The sequence below is a fragment of the Diprion similis genome, chromosome 4 (genome assembly GCF_021155765.1).
Source record: "Diprion similis isolate iyDipSimi1 chromosome 4, iyDipSimi1.1, whole genome shotgun sequence".
NCBI classification, from domain to species: Eukaryota; Metazoa; Arthropoda; class Insecta; order Hymenoptera; family Diprionidae; genus Diprion; species Diprion similis.
In genome coordinates this window covers 24,233,845-24,261,784 of record NC_060108.1, presented here as the reverse complement: position 1 = coordinate 24,261,784, position 27,940 = coordinate 24,233,845, and the positions used below count along the sequence as shown (strand labels likewise).

The 27,940-nt window shown below is 38.3% G+C and overlaps 2 protein-coding genes across 4 annotated transcripts; one reads left to right on the top strand and one right to left on the bottom strand.

The window, feature by feature from the left end:
• The first annotated feature begins 300 nt into the window (after positions 1–300).
• Positions 301–3,739, top strand: LOC124405141 (B9 domain-containing protein 1-like). Of its 2 annotated transcripts, XM_046879797.1 has the most exons (5): positions 301–684; positions 2,028–2,139; positions 2,347–2,455; positions 2,958–3,076; positions 3,257–3,739. In XM_046879797.1, the coding sequence occupies exons 1-5, from the start codon at positions 559–561 to the stop codon at positions 3,358–3,360; spliced, it is 570 nt and encodes a 189-aa protein (XP_046735753.1). In that variant the 5' UTR covers positions 301–558; the 3' UTR covers positions 3,361–3,739. The 2 variants fall into 2 exon arrangements, with proteins under 2 accessions (XP_046735753.1, XP_046735755.1); XM_046879799.1 differs by lacking the exon at positions 2,347–2,455 and having other exon boundaries at positions 2,028–2,143.
• Positions 3,385–27,940, bottom strand: LOC124405140 (trehalase-like). 2 transcript variants are annotated; one of them, XM_046879796.1, is made up of 10 exons: positions 27,740–27,940; positions 17,537–17,653; positions 17,082–17,389; positions 16,785–16,963; positions 14,900–15,084; positions 14,104–14,350; positions 12,712–12,952; positions 11,994–12,193; positions 9,388–9,556; positions 3,385–4,065 (listed from the first exon to the last, which is right to left on the bottom strand). In XM_046879796.1, the coding sequence occupies exons 1-9, from the start codon at positions 27,832–27,834 to the stop codon at positions 9,389–9,391; spliced, it is 1,740 nt and encodes a 579-aa protein (XP_046735752.1). In that variant the 5' UTR covers positions 27,835–27,940; the 3' UTR covers positions 3,385–4,065; position 9,388. The 2 variants fall into 2 exon arrangements, with proteins under 2 accessions (XP_046735752.1, XP_046735751.1); XM_046879795.1 differs by lacking the exon at positions 27,740–27,940 and adding an exon at positions 22,584–22,752.

Sequence of the window (27,940 nt, the reverse complement as noted above, 5' to 3'; positions counted from 1 at the left end):
GGCTACTTCAAAAAGAAATCAAAGCAATAAACATACCTTGCGAGTTATTAGTTTCTTCATTCATTTCAAGCAAAATAATTCTCGTTTTGAAGTTAATAAGTTTATCATTTGAAAATCACCTATCGTATATTTTAGTAGAGTCCTGCATAGTTATTTTCAAAAATAATAATTTCATTAAAAGTTTCACTGAGTTCTTATATTTCTACTTATTTGATCGTTAAATTTTTTGAATAAATCAATCCACCGGAAAAAATTAAGATCCATGTCACTGGCTACATAACAAAATTTTGAAAGTTTGCAATAATAAGCTTGAATTCTTATTTGACGTAGAATATAAACGCCTAATATACCTATTTTTGTAACCACAAATGTATCACAGGTTAACTGTCTAAACTTTGTCAGGCGCTTACACGTTCATCGTCGAAACGCGCGGATATCGTCATGACAACATAGCATGGTGAAATTCAAAACAAATAGTGAAGCGAACGTGTAAAAGCAAACCGTCGGAAGTCGATAGAAAAAATCTGATCTGTACTGAAAGAGAAGTGATTTTTCTCCATGTCAGCCGAGGGTGAATTTTTTTTATCAGTGACAGGATCGATCGAGTACGCAAACTTCTACGACATTGATAACGTGTATTGCAAATATGGATACCACTTTGGACCGGACTGGAGCATCGTCAGGGTACACACATAATTTATTATTGTCGTACTTTCTTATCTGTGTTCTTTTTTTTATTTCAACATTCCGATTGATCAATTTTCCCAGTGCTAAATCGTATTTAATGAGCGCAGTAATGTTTCCACGCTAACTATTCCATTTCTCACGGTAATAATATAAAAATGTTTTTTGTTTTATCCACTATCGTAATTGTACCTATGCTTGGCAAAAGTTTCAATTGTTATGTACCGTTGCTCGGTTATTTATTTAATAATTTCTACGCGCTCAATGTAGCGATGACATTAAAAACATTTATTAATTATCACGCCAGTTATTCAACGATGCAGATAGTTATTATATTCCTCGAATACTTGATTTGCATCTTACCTGCAGCTGTCGTGGAATAAGGAATGATTCGTGTGTTTACATCAGTCGGTAACGTTCTATGTGATATTTTGAGAGAATAAAGTCAGTTGATAAAAACTGACAAGGTAAAAGTTACTAATCTGATTTCCGATTTGCGCTAGTCATAAACTTCTGTTACGAAAAAATTTTTTCCACTAATAATCCGCATCTATGGCAATGAACTTACCTCGGTATGAATCTTGATTATTCCTGGGCGTTGTAGCCATAAAATTTAAGTGTCCAATTCATTACGGGCTGCATAATAAATATATTTTATATTCAAATGTTAGGCTTCGCGTACAGCACAAGATCCTACTTGCCATTAGTTATGTGATGTAAATAATCGCTTTCTAATATTTTAATAACGCTACATATTATACATAATACAGCCGTCTCGATCAATCTTTGCAGAAATTTATTCAGCCACTTAATCTTGATGGTTTCAAATAATCTTGATGGAGAAAAACGAGTTTGGTATACTATTCTTTTATTGTTATATTTCTCTTGTTTTCTTCCGCTCTCGAAAGAATTACCCATACATTTCATAACCATATCAAAGTATAGGTAGCACTTAAGGTTATTAAATTTCGCTGAAAGAATTTCGTCTCTATGAGTAACCAAAGTATTCACCCCCGGTTATATCGTCGCATAAATTGAATGAGAGAATAAATTCAAAACTGGGGATTGAACGTACGTGCTGTTATCGTTCCCGAGATCGGATCATGAGGTAGCCGGCTGTGAGAATTCGTGACTACAATTGAAATACTGCGAAAAAAAACGTGACAAAAGGCTGTCGTAGGGTATCATCCTCAAGGATTCTCATGCAGTATATGTAAAATAGGGGTGTAACGCGCCAATAATTTTTATTTGTGCGATCTCCTCTCAATAACAATTTTGACGATTTGAATAATATTCAGAATATTGCATATTGAATTGTGAACCAGAATTTGTCGACTCCACAGGGAATCGAGGAGGGTCTTACGCAAATGAGTAAAAAAAGCACCGACGCTCGCCAGGTTGCTGTTTGGAACTTTCCTCTTGATATTGCCTTCAAGAGTATCAATCCCCAAGGATGTAGGTATAGTTTAACACCGATAAGAAAAAAAATAGACCAACCACCCTCTACAATATTTGACAAGTTTCAAAATATTTTTACTCATACAATTAGTGTATATTATATAGGTATGACGTATCTATAGTATTTCTGAATATTTTTTTTTAGCTATCTCATAGCAAAATACATCGGTTGCACTTACGAAATACCGTTTTCCATCTTTTTAGGGCCTCAGCTAATTCTGTCAGTTTACGGTTTGGACTGTTTTGGCCATGACGTGGTTAGAGGCTACGGAGTTTGTCACTTACCACTGGCAACCGGAACGCACACAAAAAAGTACGTCAATTTTATCTACATTTTCCAGACGCTTATCTATATTTGAGTGGAATTGCATTATAGTCGTTTAGCTGCCTTGATCGAACCTTGAGAAAACAATTTACACAGCAATTGATTCAGACGTTTACTTTTCAATTTCTGCGAAGCGAGAAATGTCCTTTTGATAAGGCACGTCAGCCTTAGATACGACCTGCGGAGGCTGTTCACGAATGACGTGACCCCATTTTCTTCCACTTACCTACTTTCTCTCGAATAACAGATCAGGGTCTTTGCTCTTTTCGCTTCCCTTAAACTTCTGTATTTTTTCACATGCACAAATAAACGATCCACATTAATTTGGTGGAAAAATTTCCGGCTATTCAAGAGTGACCGCTTAATTTTCTGCACACTTGATGTAATAAAAATAAATTTGTAAATAAATGAACATAATTTAAAACCACTTTCGGCAAGATAATTATACATATAATCACTTTCATTATTAGCGCGAACCTTTCGTTTCCAGGGTGGCAGTGTATGTTCCGCAATCTTCTTCAATGTTGCAACAATTTATCGCCTGGTTCTCCGGAAGAAGACCGGAACTAATAGATCCAACGATACTTGCAACTGGTGGAGGGCGTGAGTGTAAGAGCCAATCGAATACCTACACATCCACAGCTTACATGACACATAACACATTTATTTTCTCAATAATCGACGTGAAAAGAGCTTCGCGAAAGAACGCTGAAGCTCGGCTTTGGCACCATCCAAATTGCAGTTACCGCAATATTATCTTTATAGTTGAATTTAATTTTTGTTTTTCAGTAACGAGGATGATTTCCCAAGGAACTATTACAGTGCGTTTTAACGTATCGATGAAGGATTTTTTTAAACTGGGTTACAGCAACGGCCAGCAGGCGGATAGATAACACTACGTTATCGAAATCCTTGAATAAATATTATGCCTTGTATGTTTATTGCCAAAACCCTATATTTACACATATACGTATATTGTATGTATATATTACAAATAAATAACCCGTAATTAGATGAACCGTATTTATGATATTTCCAGTACATCTGTATACGTAAACCAACGCGGCCTATTCGCAGGTAAATTAGGCATTATATTGTAGCATTTATGCTAATGGCATCTGCCGTTATTCAAACATAACGTATTGTCAATTAATATGTCCACTTAAGCGTATTTATCTGTACCGCGCTTTATTATCATAAGAATACTGTTACGGCGTTCATTCTGCAAGTTCCTGATGGCGGACGTACTTCAAACCCGTCGCATTACGATATATCAAGACATGATCCAAAGATTTGTTATAAAACAGTTGCACTTTGTCCGTACGAATCAATTTGATTTTCAATTTTTGTAACACGGTATTTTTTTTTTTAGATTGTAGCGGCGCTTTTCGTAGATATTAATATCGTCGATTATATTAATGAAAAACAATTAGGACTGGATTATTTTATCACCCTTATCGTATACGGTATAACGACTAATATAATATTTGCGGAGCGTCTTTTGTAAGCAAAACGTTGTAGACTAATTCTCTACGAAAGCGCTCTCGGTGAACTTTTCTTCTGAGGTATTTACATCTAATGCCTGAATCCCGAGGGATCTGAAACAGAGAGAGTAGAGAAATTTATTCAGATTTTATTCCATAGATTAAAATATTATCAGAACCTTATTCGTCCAGCTGTGCAGTCCAATTCGTTTCTAATTGGCAATTTTGGCGCGTGTTCAATTCGCGGGGACGTCGTGAGGAGAAAAAGAAGAACGAAAGTTTCGAATCAAATCTTTAATCACTCTCTCGTCGCTGGTGGATCGCATGCGTCAGAGAGCATAAAGCAGGGGTGGCTAATTGAGGCTGAATTAATCGAGCGATCCTGTTCGATCACGGTTTTAGTGGTTTGAGGGTAAAATGAGATGTTGGTGGCCAGCTGAACGCGGCAAGTCGCATCGAGTACACGTTCATTGATCTTCGTCGTTTCGCATGTTGGAGAGGATCGTTTAAACGATAAAAATACCCGGGTTTCAGGGGGTCGATCACGATCATCCTCTTTCAAGTACATAGATTAAAGCGTCCGTCGTTTGTTCCACCGATACGCGGTGCTGTACTACTAGAGAAACTACGTCGTTTTACCCGTCGACTAAATTTCCAGCTGTTATACCTATTATACTGGCTTTGCACAGGTATTTGCCGTCGCGGATCGATGCACACAGAGTCATACTGAAGCTGCAAAAAGACTAATTGTAAGACAAACACGAAAGGAAAAGCTGAGGGCATCGGTCTACGGGGAAAAGAAAAGGGTGGGTCCGAAAAATCATGAATTTCTTCTCTCACTGCAAAACCGATCACATCGCAAACCGTGAGCAGTTATGTTTTCAATTTAGAGCATGGTTCCAATATGATTCAACAAAATAAAGTGAATACCTGGTTGTTTATAAGACTCTGAAATCCGGCAAGTTATTTCGCTTGCAGCCGTTGCCGTGTCCGCAGACTATTCGACAGTAAACCTTGTGGAAAGGAAGCATAATGTATATAGAAGCTGTATACACAACCTTTCTGAAGAGGGCAGTAAAAGTTTGCTTATTATCACTGCCTTGTGCATACAAGGAAGACGAGCGTTATAAGTTGCAATAAAGGTTGCAAAATAAATGCCGGGGACAATAAAGAACACGGAATAATGCAGCGTCGATCCAAAAACGTGCAAAAACGTAGCCGTTATAATCTTGTGGATCCGGAAATCCGCGTGACCCCTCGCAGGATCTGCAGGGAATAAACGATCGAGCAAAACGCGCACTTTGATACGGTTTAATTCCGCGTTCGCGTGTCGGGGATTCTTTAGGATATTAACCGTTGTTTCATCAGTAGAAGGTCCTTAGAAAAACAGCGGACAAATACGGGATTCTCGCAAAGAGAAATTCACAGCAGTTTTGCCGCAGGCAACGAGAGACGAACAGCATCCTGACTTGGGATTTTCTTACTCGTGACGCTGCTTTTCGACTTTGACATCCCTGAAACACGCTGCACTGCTTCCCACGCCCGGAACCCAGATCTCTGGAATTTATTTTTATTGAATTACTTTTGTCGCGTAGAATTGGTTTTACATTTTTTAATTTCCATTGGATATGGATACATTACGTCGGATCACGCGTAAATAGATCAGCGTCTTTGCTCCGCCAATATACTCGAAACTGATGTTAAGTAATCAAAATTCATGCCGTCGTGTGCAAATAGTGTATTTTCAAATTGCCTGGGAATCGAATATATAATCGTAGGATATTTATTGTGCGATTGACGATTGATCGAAACTGCAGTGCAACTCAATCTTCTGCTGAATAAAGTACATCCTTAGACATCCATGCTTAATTAATTCCGAATATCTATCTGTACCTCGATCATCATCCATATTGAATTCCGCGATACTCGTTACGCTCTGTTCGCTATAATGGAATATAAATTAGCAATTTTTCCTCACACTGCGTCAGCCTTCGCGCGTATGTTCGAATTCAATGAGGCTTCGAAGGTCAATTGAATAGCTGATATAATTATTGCATCGAGCAATTAATTACCTGCAATTTCGCTTCAATAAAAATTGCTTAGTAAAACTGCATCGATAAGAAACAAGAATTTCCGCACTTGTCCGCGTTTATTTTTTATAATTTTCTCACTTAAGAGAATAATTCATACATCTGTCGTATTACCTGCGGTTTTCGAAGCGAGTTTTCAACTACATAAGACGTATGTACGTGTGAATAAATATAATTTTTTCTTCACTCCACCATAGGAAGTTCAGTCGGAGCTGTTGCTGTTCAGAGCTCATTTCGTCTCTCTCGAGACATTCGTACCTATGTGAAATGGCATTTTTTTCACACCTAGCTCGTTCCCCCGTATTTACGGCTTCCTTACGCTTTTCCTCCTCCTCCGTATTTCTCCCATCTATTCTCCTGAGAGCCGAATCAAATATTTACGTCGGAAATTCATCCGGTTCAACACGGCCGCGCCTCCGGCTTGACTGCGTCACGCACTGTCGCAGAAAATTGCTCGTCAAATTAAATTCTGATGTCGAAATTCATTTGGATATAATATACGATACTTTTAATGAAATTATTTTTCATTTTTCCAATGTACGTATAATTACACCGCTATTCAGATTTTTCGCGTACAATATCGATCTCCTTCGCAGAATAATTTGTTTTCTCGCTGTAATTTTTTTGGATCTTTCGATCATTATGCTCCTTCAGTTTCTCTGCATTTTTTCGCATGTTATACATCATACAGTACGATACACTATATGTGAGAACTCCGGACGCGGGATTCTGTGGTTGCAGATCCCTCAGGGCTCCATCATGTCACCCTGAAAATCCGTCTTGTAGATTCTTAGCACGGTGTTAGTAAGCCTTTAGGTATAATAATGATAATAATAAGTGCAGGAGTGAAGGGAAGAAAGCAGTAGAAAGAGAGAAATTACAGGGTAGTCGGACATTTCCAATACGAATTAAATGGAAATAATACATAAAGAAAAAGAGCACTTTTCGCAGATGAACGGCTGCGAACTTTCCCAGTGGAAGTTGTCCGCTTTAACAAATGCAAATTATTGTCGATGGTCCTGCCGAGAAAACGACGGGGTTCCACCAGCGCCAATTTCGGTAGAAGAAGGAAATTAAATGGAAGAAGAAAAAAGAAGAAAAAAAGAGAAACGTAGACATAACTGCGAGGCTTATATCGCGAGACTTTGTCACCACTTTGCCTCGCGCTCAGGTTCCGAGTCCTGCGGATCCCCAAAGGACTCTACCACAGAAATACATGATCCAGAATTCTCAACACGGTTTCACCATATAACCGAGAGTGTGGCTATTCGTGACTAGATAATCCAAGCTGCAGGGTTGTTGGCGGCGTGAATAATCCCAGCCAATACATAACCGGAAATATTCTGGCTCTATAAGTGCGTGGCTTTGATTTTCCCTTTTTCTGTGTTCTTCAATTGCTACCGTTATGAATTTTTTTCACGTAGCATTTTTACTCCCAGGGAAAGCGGAGAATGCGAAGAAGAGGAAAATTAAAAAACAAACCAAATTACGAGGAAGTTGGTTAATTGTTGGACGCGGCTTGCGCCCGCCAGTTCTGCTTAATGACTCGTGCTTCATGCCAAAGATTTACCTTTGACATTTAAAATTTTCCCTGCAGCTTACCGCGAAAATACGTTTGAAAAATGTCGTATCGTTTCATTCTGTACCTTCATTATTCATTAATTTCTTCTTTTTTTTTTTGGTACGATCCGTAATGTAATATTTGAGTAACGATATCTATTCCGCAAATTGAAGGGACGTGAAAATTCTTTTAGCATGATCGAAAAAAATCCAACCTTTTTTCGACAGGGAGTTGTAATATATATTTCTGACAAAAATTTCCTCCTCTTTCGTTAATATATTATTGTATTTTTAACGATATATGCCTGGAGGATGTGTTTTATTGCGAATACCGCAAAACATGTGATTAAAATGGAATGATTCCATTAAAGAAAAAAACGTTCGATATATTTCGACAACTTGATTGGATATTTTATATTTTCACCTTGCGAAAAAAGAGATAACCGTAATTTCCCGCAATTGCCAATTATTTGCAAGGTTACCCGCGCACGTGTGTATACATATAATTTTAATGAGCGCAGGTTGCGATTGAGAATTGAAAAAATATTCATTTCAACTCGAGAATTTATGTTTCTCTGTGGTAGGAAAATCCTTTAAAAATAAATGTTTCACGAATGAAAATAAAATTCCCAGGTAGGCCGTAGGATTTCCTACAATCCCGCGGAAATTTACATCAAAAATATATATTGCTCGACTGGGAATAGCTTAACGACTCTCCCGAGGTGCAAAGTGGCCATCCTCAACAGTTGATGGTAATATTTCAATTTTTATCTCGCAAATAGAAAGTCCGAGTCCGTAAATTTTGTATTCCGTACATTATAAAAATTTCATTTTGCATGAATTAGATGAAGACTTGATTGCGTATGATACATAATTTTTTAATGCCATAAATTTAGAAAAATCTACAAATCAGATATTATTTCAATTCTTCGAAGTTACTGTATTCATGGGTAACAAATTTCCGGATTCCACGAATAATAAATGTGCGGATATCCTGCGCTTGCTTTCCGGTTTCGAATCGTTCGACATTCGTAATAAGATTATAAGACTCTCTTCAATACTTGAGTAAATACTTGTATTACTTTCCAATTATTTGTTTTAATCTTCGAGCCATAAGGGTTCGGTGTGGTTTCCTTGTTTACCTTTAATCGCAATTGAATTAGGTACGTACATAATGAGCGGCATGGGATCTGAGAGAGAAATTCTACTCATCGTAAGTTGAAGAATAAATTGCGCTCAGAATCACGTAGCAGGACTTTCCCAAGCCGCCTTTCCGTCAGAAATATAATTCGGGTTTTTTTTATCACCCCTCGCTAACTCTTAATTGTAATTATAAATATTTTTATTTTCACTTCTTTTCCTCCTCCCCCCCCCCCCCCCCCCCGCCCCCTCCCGCCATCTTTATCCCACCGTTTGTGAAGATGAGACGGCCTCAAGTAATTCGATAAACAATTTTATTACCTCTTTGAACTTCCGCTGACTGGAAAGAAGTTTTTTTTATTACACACCAGTTAAAAACTTCTTTTATTTTTCATCTTTCTTTGCGTCGATAAAAGTGAGGACAAGCCTTTTGTGGTGCTTTATGTAGGCTAGCGAAAATATTTTCCCTTGTCTTTCACCAGGCAATATATAGTAAACGCTTATCGATCTATGTCGACACCGTATTGATGTAGCAGTGATGAAATTAGTGCGGCTATTTTCCTTATTAGCGTGTCAGTGTACTTGGTCATCTTTCGAAAATAAATTGAATCTAGTAAAAATAGTTAATATTAATCCGAAATCTCACCTTATCTCTCAGCTCCCTCACTGTCTGAACTTGATGCGCTATCTGTGCTGCTTATACTCTCGCCCCATTGGTCCATGAACTCCATTATCACTCCGAGTGTCCATCCGAAGCCGGTCTGCACAGTATATTCACCCCCGCCCCCATATTCTCCTGGGTTGATTGCACTGTACTGAAAAATTATGATTACAGTGTTGGAATTAAACAGGCAGATGAACAGACGCGGTAATCACTCGGTTGGTAAGCAGACGGGAATAAGATTTCAGATTTATAAGCTTACTTAGGGATAACTTAAGCATAGCCGCAGCTCTTTGACGGTAGAATTTCATTTATTTTCACGTTTAAACGCAAGGTAGCGAAGATAAGAAAATAAAACTGTCGAAGCTATTAGCATGCCAATTTTAGCGCGATCAATGATTCGGCGACTTTAATCGTACAGAATTTATCGTTGAATGGCAGGAAAAGTCTCCTGCAGCTTGATAGTGCTCGATTAACATTTTCTTAATTTGCAGGGCGTACGTTCGATAAGACTCTTCTTATCATAAATTAAAAAGAATTTCAATCATTCCCAGCTTTTTGCACAGTTCGGTGGGCTTGCTGCTCTTCAATTTATTATTATATGACTTTGGAAATTTAAATCCGCATCGTATAAACACGTCTCATACTGTCCAAGAGTGTTATTAAAACTTATATTATACGACAAAGTCCTTTAATAATGAATCTTACTTCTTAAGCTACTTGAGTAAAACTTATATAGGTACTACCATTCGGCAGCGCATTTATATTACATTTAACCCTTTGACTCGTAGCGTATCGTGAAATATATGAGTAAATTATGCAAAGCGTTTAATTTCAAATAATATTTCAGCTTACTAAATACCAGAAAAAAAAAAAAATGAAAAAAAATCGGAGAAAATTGCTTTTACTACTACGGCCTAGAGGTAAAAAGTGAACTAATTTTTGAAAATATAATCTCCACGACGTACCTAATGTTTGCATTAATATTAGCACCATTTGTGGTAGGTATCATACGTATGACGTATTCTTATTGTCACTTGGAAAATATTAGATGAACACTTGGTGTAAATAATAAATTTTCATGCCGTATAATATATGCGAGCACCTTCAAAGCAGCGTGTTAATCCCGTCTCGGGGCGGTTTAAATCGTTTACCAAGCACGTGTAATCCAAGTACGTGCCATCCCTTTGGCCTAATTCAAGGCCATTGCATATCAATAAATTAAATTTCAAATTATGAATTACCCAAGTTACATTGCCTTCCAAGCCTGCAAAGAGCCAGAGGCCAAAGGATTTTGAGTTAAATTGAAACGTACAATTCAATCTAGCTAGCATTATATTTATTCCGGTCCCGTTTTACGACGCGCCAAACAACGCCTTTCGCAAAACTTACGCCTTCGTATAATTCTCCCGCATAACGCATTGTGTCGCAGATAAAATAGTTACGACTAGGATTCTAGAGATCGTCATAAAACCCCATAAGTACAGATTGCAATTCTTATACGCTCGCACACACTCTGATGAAATGTATTTCCTTGACAGAAAATTTTTCTCAGTACATCGCAGGAAATTATTTCACTGAATTTTTCCATTATTTTTCAATAAAATTAATCTCAAATCACTGCAGCAATTGTCCCGCAAATTAGGATTTTTTTTTTACCAAATTTCGACTAGTGTAAATCCTTTCTTGAATTACAGAAAAGAAAAAAAAAAAAATTCCAATCCTGTGTAAAATCGCATCACAAAATCAGCATCTATGAAATTTTTAAAAATGTTTTCATAAATTTTGATACAATAAATGTGTGCCGCGTTTCGTTTCCACCGCAATAATTAACGTCGACGGGTGAGCTTGAATAATTCAGGGCTGCGGAATTGTCGGTATGAAATCTGCACGCCGAAGGAAAGAATTTCGCTCTGAATCCGACGTCCGTATTACTAAGCTCGACCTGAAGGTAGGTTTGCTTCTTTGTCAGTCCGTACCTTGGATCCATCTCCGGTATAAATCTTCCGTGTGAATTCACCTACGCATATCGCATTTTCTCCGATATACTCGAACGAAGCTGGCCACCTTTCCGAATATCCCAAAAATACTGAGACGCACAGCCGTGTTATTCGATATATCCAGGACCCATCGCTTCGCAGGATTTTATTTATAACCCGTCTTATTTATATTTTATCTACCCATCCAGGGTTTGTTCCACCCTCCGCGTCCGCACAGAGATATTTCGAAACGTCGGAGGGGTGAACATCTGCCTCTTTCACGTGCCACTGTGGCGGGTATATAACGGCGTTACTCTTACCAAGAGATTTGAATTTGCAGCCCGCAATGCTCCGCAAGCATCGTTACTTATCGCCTTGACGGAGGATATTTATTTCGCGAGAACTTGACAAATTTCACCCTTCCTCTTAAGCTCCCTCCCCATAAATTTCTCTTGCTCTCTTCATTCGCCAAAAATATTTCCGGCAGAGAGATACAATCTATTTCAGGCACTGTCTGAATTCGAGATGATAAAATTTCGAGATCATCAAGCATTCCGCACCCTTCGTTCTTCGCTATCCCTCAGTTCGTTGCTTTATCCTGCAGATCCTTACCTTTTCGAACAGCACGGAGTACTCCGAGTATCCGAGGTAGTTTGCATGGATCCACCTGGTCGCCAGGACCTTCGCTGTGGACGTGGCAGGCTCCCATCCGGTTCTTTGAAGACCGAATACTATAATCGATTGCATGTTGGGCCAGGCATTGGGGTAGTCCCATTGCTCCCCGGTGTAGTCCGTAGACACGGGGCTGCCTCCTGCGAAGGTATCCATCACACCAAGTTTCAATTAGTTCTAAGTCGTAATTACTTTCAGGGTAAGTTCAGGGTGCAGGAAGAAGAGATTTATTTTCTCTAATTTCAATGGGGCTTGTGGATAACTGGACAAGATCCCTGACAATGCAGATCGATTTGAGAATAAAGAATCGCGGTAATTTTTTTTCTGACCCCTTCACGGTTTTGATAAAAAATTCTGTGCAGCAGACACAAAAGCGCATTTGACATCGATGCGAGAATGATAGACGGACCTACGAGACGCCTGTCCATTGAAAAAACTGTATTTTCAATTCGGTCAAGATAACGTCGAGAAAATTTATGGAAAAGTTGATAACGAGGACGCTAAATAATGATCCTGGTTCTTATGATTCGCGAGCAATATCAACAGTTCTGATGTAAAAGAAGCAAGCCCGGTGCTTGTGCTCCGGTAGAACGATTGATTGGACATTTTTCTGTTTTTTCGTTCGTTTTGTTTTGATGATAAAAGTCATCGAACTCACCCATAAACTTCATGATGCCGTGTTTTTCAAGATGTCGAACGCTGCTCTCGGCGAGATCCTTAGCCTTCGAACGATTGTAGCTTCCGCAGTAAAGTGGTGCAAAGTTCGAGGCGTAGTACCGATTCCTCGATCTCTGATTTTCGATGTCGTAATCGAGCCACATCTCTTCCTCCTCGTTCCAGAGAATGTTATCAATCCCCTTTAGCATGGATAGGGCAATGTCGTGGTAGTAGGCAGCTTTCTGTGAATAGAGTACAGAGATGATATGTATATATGGGGTGTAATTAGAGGTGTAATTAGAGGCAGGTGAAATCTTTTCTTACGTTCGACCCTTCTGAGAAGAAGAAAACGGTTACAGAAAAAGGATGTAAATAAATGAACAAATATAGCCCACGCGAAACAGTCAATTTTCGCCGAAATAGTCTGGGTCAGGACTTGATTAGGGTCACTCGCCGAAATACGAGGCCAATTAATCCAATGCCATCCAGGAACGTGGATTCGAAATATTTCGGCCCGATGTTAAATTTCTATTAAATTAATTAAAGGAATAGTGAACGTGAATTTAAAATCAAAAACATGATCCTATTGCGGATACCAGAAACTCTGAATCACTTCGGACACGAAGGCGTGTAAGATTTGCGATTCCGCTTAAAAAAATACCGTTTTCAATTTTAGTGCGAAAATTTGAAACGTAAGTTCGCGCCATCATTAGTCATGTCTAAAAGTTGTACCTGAACTTGGAACCTTCATCAATTAATTCTAGAATTTTAACAGATGTAACAGAAATACCACAAATAACTTGTGCGACGTAGTTTTATCATAAGCTAAAGTTGAGCCTGAGATTTTCCTCAGTCTTTCAATTTACAAATCAAGTATAATACAGTAACATCAAACGCCAATAAAATTTCTTCGGCCAAATTCTTGTAACGGTGAGAAAAAGAAACTTATCTTAGAGAAAAAATAGAAGTATGAGAAAATAATGGTCTGCTCCGTTATTCGCGTGCCGAAGAAACTCTAAAAGCAAGCAACCTTAGCAAGTAAGTAGTTTGTTTTCTCAAGTTCGTGTCTTTAGCTGTCTGAGACGTGAGCAGGTGCTTTTGGCACGTATAATACTGCAAGCCCACGCAAGACTTCTTCTCAAAATCTCTCAGGGCTAGTAAATAATGGAGCTTTAACTCAGACGTGAAACGGACACTAAGTTACACCCGCGTGTTCTTGGAAACGGATCCGGCACGCGTTGACTTCCTTAGGACATAAAAAAATCTGTCTGGAAACAATCAATTGCTAAAAATTGAAATCAAAATCAATGAAAGGAAGGAACAGTGAGAAAAGAGAAGAAGTTGGAAGGAGGAAAGGCAGACTTATGTGTATAACATCCAGAAATAAACTCACCTCAGGATTGTTTAAGAGTGAGTGAAAATCGGCCATAATCCTGAAATCTTTTTGTAAAAAGGCGTTGAGATCGACAGGTACGATGGTTCTGGTCCTGATCGATGTGAGATTACCGAGCACCCCGTCGTCGGTCTCGTCGAACCATCGACCCGTGAAGTCCCAACCACTTTGGGCACCAGCCTTCATGTCCGTGTAGAAACTGTCCGCACATTCGCTCCCAACCTTCTGTGCGTTGTTGTAGTCCTCCCTACACGTGGGCAATGAAATTAATGCGAAATTCCGTGTATCGTTTTCCGTACTCCAACACGTTGGTTCATCAGATCCCACAACTGTTGCAGAGGCACGAGAGCCAAGGTTTGTCTCCAAACCTTTGCTCCAAGCCTTGGCTCTCGAGGCATCAATGATTATGGATTTTCTTCCACTTTTTGGAATCGAAAGACCGGGAAAAGCATCGACAGCGGAATACGGACCGTTCTCTCTTGGATATAATTATCTTGAAAAAACGTGCTCAAGTGGTACCAGAGAGTGGAAAAAGGTGGAGAAAAAATAAAGGTAAAATAAGAACAAAGATGGGAAAGGGAAGATAACACAGAGTGTGAGAGAATGAGACGGATCTTTCTTCTCTGCTGATTCATGGAATTCCTGTCATTTGCTTTGTCCGGAAAAAAAGGAAACAGCTCTTGAGGTTACTCTTCTCGATCCAGCTGGCTTGCAACTCTTTTATTCATGCGTACCTACTTCTCTAACGACAATGATGATAATAATGAATATCTCGCATTACTGCGGTTGTACATACCGGTAACTTTCTGGACGTGGTCCGACATTGCTGTGGACCGTGTATCGGGCTACTCGATACGTTTTCCCGCCTTTTTTGACGTCGACGAACATCTCCTGGAGCCAATAGTCCAACTCCGTTTCTATTGCAGCAATGTTGGCACGCAGAAATTCGGTGTCATTAGTAACTTCCATGTAACTTTGCATCTGAGCAAACGAGAATATTTTGTAGATTTTTTTGCTTCATACTTGCTTTGTCAGGTTATTGTCACACGGTTTTAATATGCCCAGAATTTCACCCCCTATCTCAGATCGCCTTGAATATCAACCTTCTGTGCGAGTTTTAACGATCATATTAAATTTCGACGATTTACCGATGCGAATTTTACATGTTCGTGTAATTTATTTTAAATACTTGTAGACATAATATCTCCGTATTTCGCGCAAGCGATTAGATCGTGAATAATAAACACGCGACAGTAATTTGAAATGGTGTTGATAACTTTTTCAGTTGAGATTCGGGATCTGTGAAATTAATTTCTGCGAAGACGTTTCTTTTTCACCCCCAAATGATTGGTTTACTTTGTTTAAGAACGGAACAGTTCCCTTCAATAGGAAACCTAAGTAAGCCGAACAAGTGGGTGCAAACGAAGGTTGAAATTACAGGTAACATGAATAATTCATTTCGAATATTTGACAGTTAATTAAATCCCTTGAAAGATGGTAGGTTTCTTGAGTCTTCCTTTTTTTTACTTATTCGATGTTTTTCGTTTCGCATTTTTCTTCTTCAGTCTCGTTACTACTTTAAGCCTAAAAAAATTTGTCGACCATCGGGATTAAGGGTTTTCCGTCTTTCCTCTTGTCTCGACTCGTTAAATTGTTTTGGCTGACGAGTTTGTTTCGAAACTTTTTCACTTTTGTCCTGTGAGCTTTACAGATACTTTTCGGTTCTTTTTGCGAAGGCAAAAAAAAGTCTAGAGATTCTTTCGAATACAGATGAGAAAATACTAAGTAACATAAATACCAAAAGGAAGAAATTTAGATAAAGAGAACCTTCTATACCCATTATAATTAATTCTGTGATTGCATTCGTTTTTTTCTGTATTGCCAACGCTGCTCGTTTATCCCTTCTGCGACTTCCATTGCAGCAGTTCTTTCAGACATAATTTTTTCGCAACTTTCTTATGACGGAAAATTTCACATCACGAGATTGAAATATCTTCGAGACTTCGGATACGCGAATGTAGTGGAAAATTACATCGAGAGAGAATGCATTGGAACCGTGTCAAAGATCCAGTATATCGTCTATTACACTCGAGCGTCTTTACAGCTGAATGGGTATTGCAGTATAGAGATACGTTGGATGTGGTGATGATAACCTTTGGCACAAGTGTATCGTAACTGTATACAATTGAGGAGAGAAGTGGTTGTGGTTGCTTCCACATGAACGGAACACAGAGAATGGCAAATGCGACGATCACAGACAAACTAGGAACTGGTATCTACTCCTGCTCCAACTAACATCAGAAGTGTCGGTTCGATATTCTCAACATGAATTCAAGCCACATTCACCAAGCTTCAAATAGCGTACAAAATTTGTCGAAATCTGCGTGGCACAATTTACACATGCTTTTGGGATAAGTTGAGCGATAAGTTTCGCTGGTGAATGGAAGTTTCGATCGTGTAACAAAGTCTGTTTTCCAAGCTTCTCAACAAAGATTCCCAGCTTCGAAGAGGTTCCCGAATCTTTCTAAACCCCCCGTTTAAATATCCAATTTGTCGAAATGTAAATCGTGTTTGGTTAAGAGAAACAGCCGTTGGTATTTTTTTACATCTATGGGTAATATCGATCGCCTGTTAAATGAATGATAAAACAGATAAAGAAAAGCTTTCGTCGTTACACCTACCATCTGCGCTAACATCGGTGGCTGACTTCTCATGAGGTAGTAGGTTCTGAATCCGTTTGGTATGAACTTGAATTTTTCTGCCAAAGTAACGAAATTAACCAGCATTCCGCGAACCGTTTCGTGCATACCGCACAAAAGCATACCATTCATTGCCCAGTAGCTGTCCCAGTAGTAGCATTCTGAAATTTGAATATTTACCAAAAGAAACGATGGTTAGATATTGCACTGGCTTATCGCTCGAGGGTTTAAGGAGGGAAAAGATGAAAAAAGATTGCTCCACATGCAGTTCATCTTCACCTCTAAATCGGCCACCAGGAATAATGAAACCATTTGGCGTGTAAATGAGACTGTGTCTCTCCGGGTGTTCGGCCACTTCAGGCTTCACTTTTCTGGCAAGTTGAGGCCATATGCCGTTTAGCTTCTTCATCCATTTTTTCATTTTTTCATCCTTGACGCGATTGAGTATTGGTGGATTTTCTTGCCAGTCAGGCAGTGTCCAGGTTTCGAGCTCGGACTCAGATTCCGATGCGAAGTTTTGACTCACGAACTCCGACACTTGAGTGTGATTTGGATTGTTGTTCGTTGCTTCCATCATTTTATTGAAGCTGTAACAGAAACAGGATTGCATTCTTCTTCACGTTGTGTCTCAAGGGGTTTATACTAAAGTAAATTTAGCTACACTACACATCGATGCGTTGTCGAGTTTAAATTTTTGACGACGTTTTACATGCTGAAAAGAACAATGGACTCACTTGCTGAGCGTAACTTCTGGGTCGTTGCGTTGGGCGAGGTCGACGAACGTCTTGCTGTCGTTGAATATTTCAGCCATTTGAACGCATTTCAGTAACTCTCCTTGACAGTAGATTTGGCTGAAAGAAAACAAGGGTCTGGTTATAGGTGGGTGATTCAAGATCAGATCATTCGGACAGAAATTTTTCTTCATCATTATGGCCGGACATGTTAATGCATTGAAAATTTCTCGAGGTTAACTTCAGTCTGTAAGTCCCAACCTCACGTGCCGTACCAGAATTCATTTTTCTTTATCCAATCGGTTTTGTTTCAAGGATATATTCACTTGTTTCCGAAGATCGGTTCGCCGCGCCGGTCGTGGAATATCGAAGTAGGTACGCAATCAGTTATTCGCGATCTCCTTGCGAAGACAATATGAGTGCGATTTTCGCGTGAAATATATCCATCGAATGGCGATGTGTCTTTCGAATTCCGATCAACTGCTTACGGTCTTGATTTATCTTATACGGTTTTTTTAAGGGCTGGCAATAGAGAGGATGAGATTTATTCGCAGAAACTGCAAAAATAAGTTACAGCTCTTGAGTCTTCCTTTCCCTGCAGAAAAAGACTCCAACTTTTTGTAACAAGAACTTGCAACTTCGCTTTATATATTTTATCGCCGTACCTCGAGAGTCTCAAAAAGTTTCTAAATCCTAAATTGTGGTCACTGCTCGACGGTGAAGTTTCGTCGACAATTTTCGCTCAAGGACCGTGGAACAGACGACAATTTTTCATCTTTCACTTCAGACGCGTGCCAATGGTGGTTGGAAGCGTGACTGCAGCGCAATTTCGTCAAGATTGTCTAACAAATATGCAGAAATGACTTTGTCGAGTGGAGCTATTCGTTACGTGCATAACTTTTATTCTGCCTCTCTCGTCGAGAGTCTGATCGTAAATTAACGGGAATATTAGCAGGTAAAAGAAACTGAAGTTAACAAACTATGAACTTTATCGTCGTAATTTTAATCTCACACCTCGAACTTTATCGCAATAAACTTTCCGCCTTTTTTCCCTGTTTTCGTCACACTACACGGAAAACGAATGTATGTACCTATTACATCATTTCAAAAAAATTTCCCACATTTAGCAATGAATCGGATTACACCAACGATATTTGGCCGTTTAGTTTAATGAGCAAAAGATAATTGTAACGGTATGATGAAATTTCTCCCCTTTTGTCATATATACTATTAACATTCGCTGCTTACAAAATTGCTATAATTACGTGCTGTAACTCACAAATAAAAATTAAACGTGTACAATTTCCGAGTTCTCAGAGAAGAAAGACGACGAGGAGAAAAAAAAAACGACGACAATAATTAAAAATGCACAACGCTGCCTGATTCTCTTTAAAATTTTTAATTAAAATTATACATAAATTACGAGAAGCACATTGAAAAGCGTGCATGTGACGTGAGTGGACAATCTAAAAGCCGTGGAACGCGCAAATATTCATTAATTTTTGAAATTATTATTATTATTACTCCTTTGACCTCGTAGTAAAAATTTATGCAACCTTAGAATAAGCTAAAACGTATAACGTACGTTTTACTAACCCACTCAGAGGTTTTAAGTTTATTTCCGGATCCAAATCATCGAGTCTATATCTTGACCCCGACGGATATCTATATACATATTATATATATATATATATATACATGTATAAAAGTATAGGTAACACAGGTATATATTTATCTATATCCAATATTCAATGGATCGAGTAAAAACAAACACGACGCTAGATGATGCCTATAAACCGTCCTGCATCGTTAAAACGGGAATGGTCCATAAAAGTACATTTTATTAAGGCGTGGACATGGGTTATTCATTTGATGAAATTGATCCGTTTATACCGACCGTCACTCACCGAGAGCTGCGTATAGAATAATACAACGGCATTGACCGAGGGAGCGACGTTCGCAGTGGCAATAATTCACCGTTGGACCCTTTATCCTCCGCAAAAAAATAAATAAATAAGAAAGTAGGCAAGAAAGCCTCGGACATCTTTCACCGGATACAAGTGAATGACGTTTCCCGACGTCATTCGAGTGGGAAGATCATGCCTCGATGCATCGCTAATTAATACCTCATTATTCCGATAGCGATGTGAACTCGTGCGTGATCTCTAATTAATTTCGGGCGTTACTCGGCGAATAAGTTTTCGTTACTAAGTCATTATACAGCTCAACTTACACCCACGATTATCGATTTGCGGATTCCCCATCACCCAACTTACAGTGTAACGTATAATCTTGATGGCTGCACGTTTCGACGAAGTTTCGGCCATGTACTTATCTTGGAATATCCTGTTGGACTTCCGCAGATTCAAGCGAATAGACACATATTTATTTTAACATTAAGGGTGGCTCGGTTTTTCTTCGAAGCCTGCATATGTCTTGCCAATTAATCAATGAACTTTGTAGGAAACTGACTGCACGGAAGACCTGCTGCTGCACGCTTCGATTATATTAGTATGAAATACGAAATATTTGATTAGACACGCAACGTCTGTTGATTGCAAACATCACTTTGAAAATCGACAATTCAGCTTGAGAATATTGCACGCTATTCCGTGCAGTTTCAATTTACAATTTACAATCTAACTTCACGAAGTACGAATGTTCGAATTGTTTGCAGCCTGTAGATGCAATCTTCTATAGTCTTACTTCAAGCAAAAGGTGTGCGAGAATAATTCTAAACGGAATATACGAGACTTGACTCATGCTTAAAGCACCGAGGATCAAAGCTGAGCAGCTGAACAAATGAAATGTTTGAAAACCCTTACGAAACACGTAGATTATCTTCGTTCTCAAGTGTTCGACATTTTTTTTCGAGTCTCGCAGCCTTTCCAATGAATTACGAGGCTTCTACCCGGGAGTAGAAGTCGATGCTTGATTTATTACTTCGCTTTGCGAGACGCCAATTCGTTTGCTTTAGCGCAGATGCGATCAGCAGGTGATGCGGAGCAAAGAAGAGACGTAAAAGAGGGCCGGGGATTAAGGGGTGAGGAAAGATATATCCACACGTACTCGAGGTCCGCCATTATAAAGCTCAAGCACTTGAACCGCGGTTGATGTTAACCAGAACCAGCTGGTATCTATCTATCCAGCTGAATTTCCTCCTCGAACGCGTTTCCGATACACCATATCCATATAATCGCAGTAACGACGTCTCAGCGCATCGCGCTTCACTCCCGGCCATCATTATACAACTTATTTTCTTTGCACGCGGTGCACTGTGTTATAATTAATTTGGCAAGCAGGTACTTTGCAATTTGCAAAAATTGGAATCCCCGAGGACAGAAATCATTCATCAGTCGGTGTAATTAAGACCAAGATTTTTATGTAGGAAAGGGGCGGGCAAAACGGCGACCCTCAAAAGTTTATTTAAAATGTTTTTTAAATAGTAAAAAATGACTTTTATAAACATTATCTATCATTATTTAGAATTTTCAATGAAAAAATTTTATTAAAAAAATTTTTTTTTTATCGTATTTGAGCCCTCGAAAACTAAGTATTTCCTTAAGTTCCCCGTTTTGCCCCTCCCCCCCCCCCCTCCCTGCCCCTTTAAAAATATGTGAACGTTACGAGTTGTAATTATATATGTACGCGAAATCGTAAAAATGTATGAAACGAAATAAAATCCGGTGTTCTGCTCCCCTTGTATTGTGAAGTAACTAGACAGGGAAAAATCTGATCCAGTTGTATTTGCACTTGTGTATTCATTATACGTCTGTACCTGAAGCATTTTGTAACAAAAAGTAGGAAAAATGTTGTGCTGTTCCCGTACGCATTTATAATAATAACGGGTTCAATATCATATTCAACGAACGTCAGTTGTTGTCCTCCCGGATAACGCAAATGCGCGGCTGTATTGTTCTTGGGTTATAAAAATGGAGAAAAAAATATTTACACAATACCTGGTGTTGTGTATCCATCGGACGTGGCAATAATTACCTACCCGCGTGTATTTGTACAATAAAAGTGGGTCGGTTTACGCAACGTTTGATATTTTAAATTATGGATGAACTATATACCTAATACCGCCGTCGTTGCACAAGTAGGTACGATGTGAGATTATTGCAACGCGTCGGAGAAAATTGAGGAAAAAGGAAGATTTCGAAATAGATGAAATGGGAATAACCTGCATCAACGTCTCGCCGTCGACGCTTATTGCTGCGCATCGTGAAACTGGGTGAGCAGGTGCCGCCAAGTGTGACTTAAGAACAATCGAAATTTTAAGTCCAGAAAAATCATGTGTCTTATATGTATTGAAAAGTTTAAAATGCATCCAAGTTTAAGTGTTCGACAAAAGCATCGGATTATTGTGAAAGACGCGTGCCGTGGTAAAAATGACCAAAACTAATCGATTATTTTTCCTTACATCCAGTTTTTGTTCGATATTCAAAGTATCAATTATTAATTATCGTTGTTTGACTTACCAAGTACCTAATTGATGTAATAATAAGTGAAAGATAAATGAATATTTTCACTTGAAATTGAAAAATATTTTGAATCAAACTATAAATTATCAAAAAACTTTTCCGATATTAAAACCATAAACTGAAGTTTACGAAATTTTTGTTTCAAATACACCGTTTCAAAGAAAAAAACAACGAAATAATCGATTAATCGATTAATCTTTACCGATTCAATCGAGTTTCCTTCGATTATTTTTTGCTCTTGATTAATCGATGCATTGATTACTTGTAGCTGAGTGGCCGTCGCTAGTGTCGCGTAAAGATAAGCTTGTGTGATAATCGTTGGGTCAAGGTCTTCGGTATTGACAAACGGAGGTTGGAGAGTTAAAAATGAGCTATGCTTTGCAAAACGGTGTGAAAAATAGAGAAAAAAAATAGTAAAATTAAGGAAAGAAGCGAGGGTAAAACAAACAATGTTGAAAATGATCGAACATACGTGTTACATGTCGAAAATCGGTAATTTTCATTTCAATTGGGTGTTTTTTTTTTTTTTACTTTTATTTTATTCTTGCAATGATTTTTGTACCTACCAGCTAGGTTTTGCAAAGGTAAAATTCATGCGTACTAATTTCACCGAGGTTCCAGTAGTCCTCAATACACATTTTAAATACCATAATTTTGCAGGTAGATAATTAGGCCGACTGCAAATCGGCTGCAGTACTTTCAAAATCATCTGCATCTCACTGCAATATATACATATAAATATTTATATATATAAATATATGCATATATATGTATGCTCAAATTTTTTCTCTCTCCTCTGTCGCAATTTTGCAATTATGCAAAATGAAAATCGCGTGTCTTAATCGTCCCTTTTTATAATTTGTAAACGAAGTCACGGTTTACCAACTATTTACCAATACTTATGAATAATCGAAGCCACGTGAACAATTTAACAAACGAGGAAGAAAAATCTGTTCCCGAATCAGATCGCGCCGTTTTTACCGATCATTATTCGCTTCTTAGGTACGTCAATTGGTTTCAGAGGCCTTCTAACAACTGTCACTTATCTAGCCACGTTTTTCGACCTTTAAACCGTATCCAACTGCGGCTGTACTTGAACGGAGGTTCGATTGCCAAGTCACGTGCATTAGTGCAGGTCTAGAGAGAGAATTATGAATGCTAATACCTACTGTCTGTGGATAGTTCGACTTTACAACGCACGATCTCAAGCGGTGTTAGTGTGGAAGGTAAAATTAGCATCTGAGTTGTCCAACGCCACCGGCGATTCGAAAATAGCATCGCCGGGAATATTTGAATCCCATTTGTTCATTGAGTTCCACAAATAACTGGGGCAAACTCAAGGCGCACTATCGCCACGGGGCAATGCAAACTTTTTAAATACTTTATTACTCGATTATCGGAATTCAGATTTACTTATATAATAACAACCGGTTTCGTAGATGCAAGCTTTCCGAGTCGATACTCAAAAGTTGCTGTATTTTTTAATGATTAAAAATTGAGAAAATCACCGCTCTATAGGTAAGTAAAAAAAAAAAAAAATATATTCGCCGAAAAGTTCACTCGACAGAACACGAGGATAGCAAATAGCAATTTTCTTACAAAATTTCGTATTGTTTTGAGATGAAACATATCTCGTTCCGCTCGTGGAAGGTCCTGGGCATGTATTTACTTTTCATTTGTATTAACCACCTCCGGCCTAGTTTACGTTTAATTCCCTATTCCTTAGACGGTCGATTGTCTCATTGACGCAGTATATTCAGATGTGCCGCGGGTGGTTTATTCACCACCCTGCGAATCCCGAATCACAAATTTTTCGTGACAAACGGGTTCCATTCATGATTCAACGTTCACCGTATGGTTAAAACGTTACACGCCAATGAAGCGGAGTCGAATATTCCACTTGAACAAAATTTATCCTTGGTCAAAATTCACGTCTGTTATTTTCATCCAAGATTACAAGATTTTTGTTTTGTCTAGCTGAAAAATATTTTCATCCAAATCCAGCCTCGTTTCTCTAACGATTCCTAAGTGCCTTACAATTTTTCATCAACACAATAGCGAAACAGACGGATGAATATTGGCCGTGAAAATTTTTCCAGACGCTGTTGCACCGCGTGGGCATGTAAATTTTTTCACACAATTCATGCTGTATGAATGGAATGCCTGCATTCGTAGATTCGCAGGTGCTTTATGACGTGTAAATAACCGTAATTGCCATCGTTTAGAGAACAATTAAAATTCAATTATTGTCTCGCAGAAACGTGTTGAGAAATACGGGATCAAAATTTATTTACCCCAGTCAGTTAACCTTCGTTTGAAAATTAGATAGTACATAATTGCCAACAATATTTGTGGATTGATTACTTGGTCATCAAGTGGAGCTTTTGAATATCCGACCAGCTTTCCGAAAATTGAATTATCACTACAGATGATTATTCTCTAGTGGTACTTCGTTCTTACCTTGCTATTCCTGTTCCCCTTTTCTTCCCTATCTTCACTTTTGCCGACGGAACTCAACTTTATAAACGATCCCGCAGACCTCTAATTATTATATCAACAGTTAACGACGTGTCAGGACAAACTATTGCCATTAGCGATAACAATTAATCTTCTTCTATAAAGTTGTCACTATTCATTCTACTTAAAGTACGGATAAAATAATAGCGACGGGTTTACTCTAGACCATTAGAAGCTAAACCCATTCACGCAATGATTCGCCTGATTATCCATCCAATAATTTTCCTACTTTTAATATCACACTTGTGTTTTTCACCACCAAAATTTTCGCTGACTTAGGTATATGTGTAATCGTTCACTTCCGTCGGAAGAATCGAGCATACGTGTATAATTCATAGTTAAGGATTGGAGAATTCCACTCGTGATAATGAGAATATTCATTTCCCGTGCAGAAAGGAAAAATTCTTCTTGTTTATAATACACATGTCCACAGCTCAAACGAACTCGAGTAATTACTCTAAGTGGAAATTTCCACAGGCACTGACAACTTGAAGAGATAATTATTATTGCAGTTCGAACATTGAGCAGAACGTAGAGTGAAATCGAGCTATTCCCTATTGCCGTTATCTTTTCCTCCCTTATCGAATAATTATAACATAAATCTTTTGTTTTAATTTATTTTTATAAGACAGTTAAACGATTGAAGCGGAAATCCGTAGAGAATTTTGTCGTGTATGATATTATTTTTAGCTTGAAGCAATAGTTCTCACATAAAATTGTATACACATTAATTCTTAATTTTGCGATCAGACAGGTGGAATTGGTCGAGGGTGTACACCACCGGCTATTGAACTCATGAGTCAAGTTCTGTAAGACTTTGTCTTGATTTTACGCGGATATACTTGAATCGTTACGTAATTCGTTCCTGACCCTCGAACGGCTTACGTATACGGGCTACGATATTACAAGATTAACGTTCTATCCTGCTGTGAGACTGTTTGTGTCCATAAATCGATTCCAATCTATTCAAATCCGAGGTAATTACGGTAGTCAGGTAATTAATTTATGGCCGTATGGTTACTCGGCGCTGAATCGAGTATACATCTCGTTAACATGACAAGTAAGTTTCTATAAACTGTACCGTTGACGGGATCGATGTTTTTCCACCATAAATTTCCCCCCAGCCGAAAAGTTTCCCTCATTAATTAATCTCTGTTCTTGACCATAAGTTTGGAAACATAGAAAATAACGATGATGTCAAAAACCAAAAACTTGCTCAATTCAATATCTTATTATTTTCAATTTTAATATCTACCATTAAAAATCCTTCTACACGCGAAACGAAGTCCAACTAATGCAAATGAAGATTCGTTAGCTGTCAGTCGATTTGATTCCTTGTGTGATTAGTCGTAAAGTGTTTGCCGAAATAAATTTAGAGAGGCTTCAACCTGTACGCAATAAGCAGCAGGCACTTCGTTTGTTTATGGACACGTCGATCATATTTCACCGTGTTAATTATCTTTCGAGTGGCTACGAGGTCAGACTTTTGAAACTCGATGGTTGTAGTTATTCTCCTCACGACAAGTTTGACTTTACTTTGCTAGAAGCGTTGATGAACTGTGCGGATACAGTAAGACTCTCTCAGATTTCTTGTTCGCGTCGCGTATAACGAAGGTACAACTTTCACTCTAGCTCTGTTAATAATTTCATGTTTAGAAGACTTTTCATACGCTTAGTATTTTCACACACGCGATGCGAGTCGCGACCCTCGTTCATTCGCTGACCCAGCTGGGCTCTCAACTGGAGTAATTACAACTCTTCGACAATAATAGCACTTACACGTGACACGGGACAAAGTCTCGTGCGTTGAAATACACGTGTCACACCCTACGGTTTCCAATGAGTGAACCGGTGTGAGTTATTATAATTCTCCCCGATCTACAATTTGTGCAGATATATTAAATCAGGTCGATATATGATGGACTGAATAATGAATGAATTACAGGATAAAGCTAGAGAGACGTAAGCACTTCGAAGCTTATATTATTTTACAGATCGTGTAGAATTTAGTTTTTGTATAATTTCATTGATCGGATATTCAAGAAAGTTAAAAATTTTCAGAGGAAAACCGATGGATCAATTATTCGATGCGTGTAATTGAAATAGATTGAAAATAAGAGAACGTTAATCAAGCTTGTCGATTTATTTTTGCGCTAAAGATTTTGACGCGCATTTTTTGACGCGTTCTGAGTTGGCAGAGATAAAATTCACCTACCATGATTGGCGATACGATTAATATAAACATAAGGATTTTATGATCAATGAATTACCTGCAATAATTCGCCTTTCATGAACTCAGCGTCTGTCGCCGTATCAAGATAAGAGAGAGAAGCAATCAACAATGAGTATTCGGTGAAGAGAAAATATTTTGCAGTATCGTGCCTCACAGCGACGATTTTATTAAAATAAACTTAGGTAATCGGTTTTTTTAAATTGTAATTTTTTTCCTGGTAACACATGCATTGTCAATCAAACACGTTGAATAACAAAAGTAAAAAGTTGATTAATGCTGCAGGGATTGTAAGCAAATGTTTATCGATCACCTAATGTTGATTTAACGAACAAGGTTAATGGGAAGAAAACAAACTGAAGAAAAAGATTAGAGGTGCGCACAGCCTGAAATAATAATTTCAAAATCGCAATGAAATGTTTTTGTTGGTTTCTTTTTTATTAATTTTTTTTTTCATGCGATGACCGCGTTATAAAATTCTGCAGAAAAACAAAGTTTCGATAAATGTTCGCAACTGTGTACGATGTGTGCTTTCACCTTTGATAAGGAAAAAATTCGCACTGCACGGTAATTTAACGATATATAAGTATTTTCAACAGATAGAGTTAAAATTTGCGAGAAAAATTAATACGAGTAATTGGTATAAATTCTATTCATTTACGCAGTGTATATCGCGACCTGAAAAAGAATGTCGCGATACAGCTGTTATTGACAGAATGACGGATATTGTTACACGGTTATTCTAGTATAATAACTTGAATAATTTATGATGCTCTGAAACGAGATACTTTTCAATATATGAAATATTTTCACCTATTTCCAGTAATAATAAATGAATCAACAACAGTTCAAGTAGAATCTCATACTTTTATCGGTATGTAGTGCCAAGAATCAGTGTTTGTAAAAGACGGTGATGAGTGGTTTTCAAATGAATTGTCAGAGATGAAAGCGATCGAAAATATCAATCATATTTACCTGTCACAGTCATGTTGTATTTTGCGGTGTTTACTGATCGTAGCTGCGGTTGAAAGATGGATCACAAGACACGCGAGGAACGAGTGAAAGATCATCTTGATGCGTTTGTAACGGTGGCAAATCGCCGTATGAATTGATAAATCTTGGATTAATTATTCGCGGATACTTTTCACCAAGCGGATCGCACAAGTCCTTAAATTT

Coding starts and splice junctions, on each gene's coding strand:
- LOC124405140 (XM_046879795.1), bottom strand. CDS start 22,732: ATGCAGATGATTTTGAAAGTACTGCAGCCGATTTGCAGTCGGCCTAAT. Junction 17,390..17,536: donor CCAGAAGTTACGCTCAGCAA/GTGAGTCCATTG, acceptor TTTCTGTTACAG/CTTCAATAAAATGATGGAAG. Junction 9,557..11,993: donor ACTCCGTGCTGTTCGAAAAG/GTAAGGATCTGC, acceptor ATAATTTTTCAG/TACAGTGCAATCAACCCAGG.
- LOC124405141 (XM_046879797.1), top strand. CDS start 559: ATGTCAGCCGAGGGTGAATTTTTTTTATCAGTGACAGGATCGATCGAG. Junction 685..2,027: donor CGGACTGGAGCATCGTCAGG/GTACACACATAA, acceptor TCGACTCCACAG/GGAATCGAGGAGGGTCTTAC. Junction 2,140..2,346: donor GAGTATCAATCCCCAAGGAT/GTAGGTATAGTT, acceptor CCATCTTTTTAG/GGCCTCAGCTAATTCTGTCA.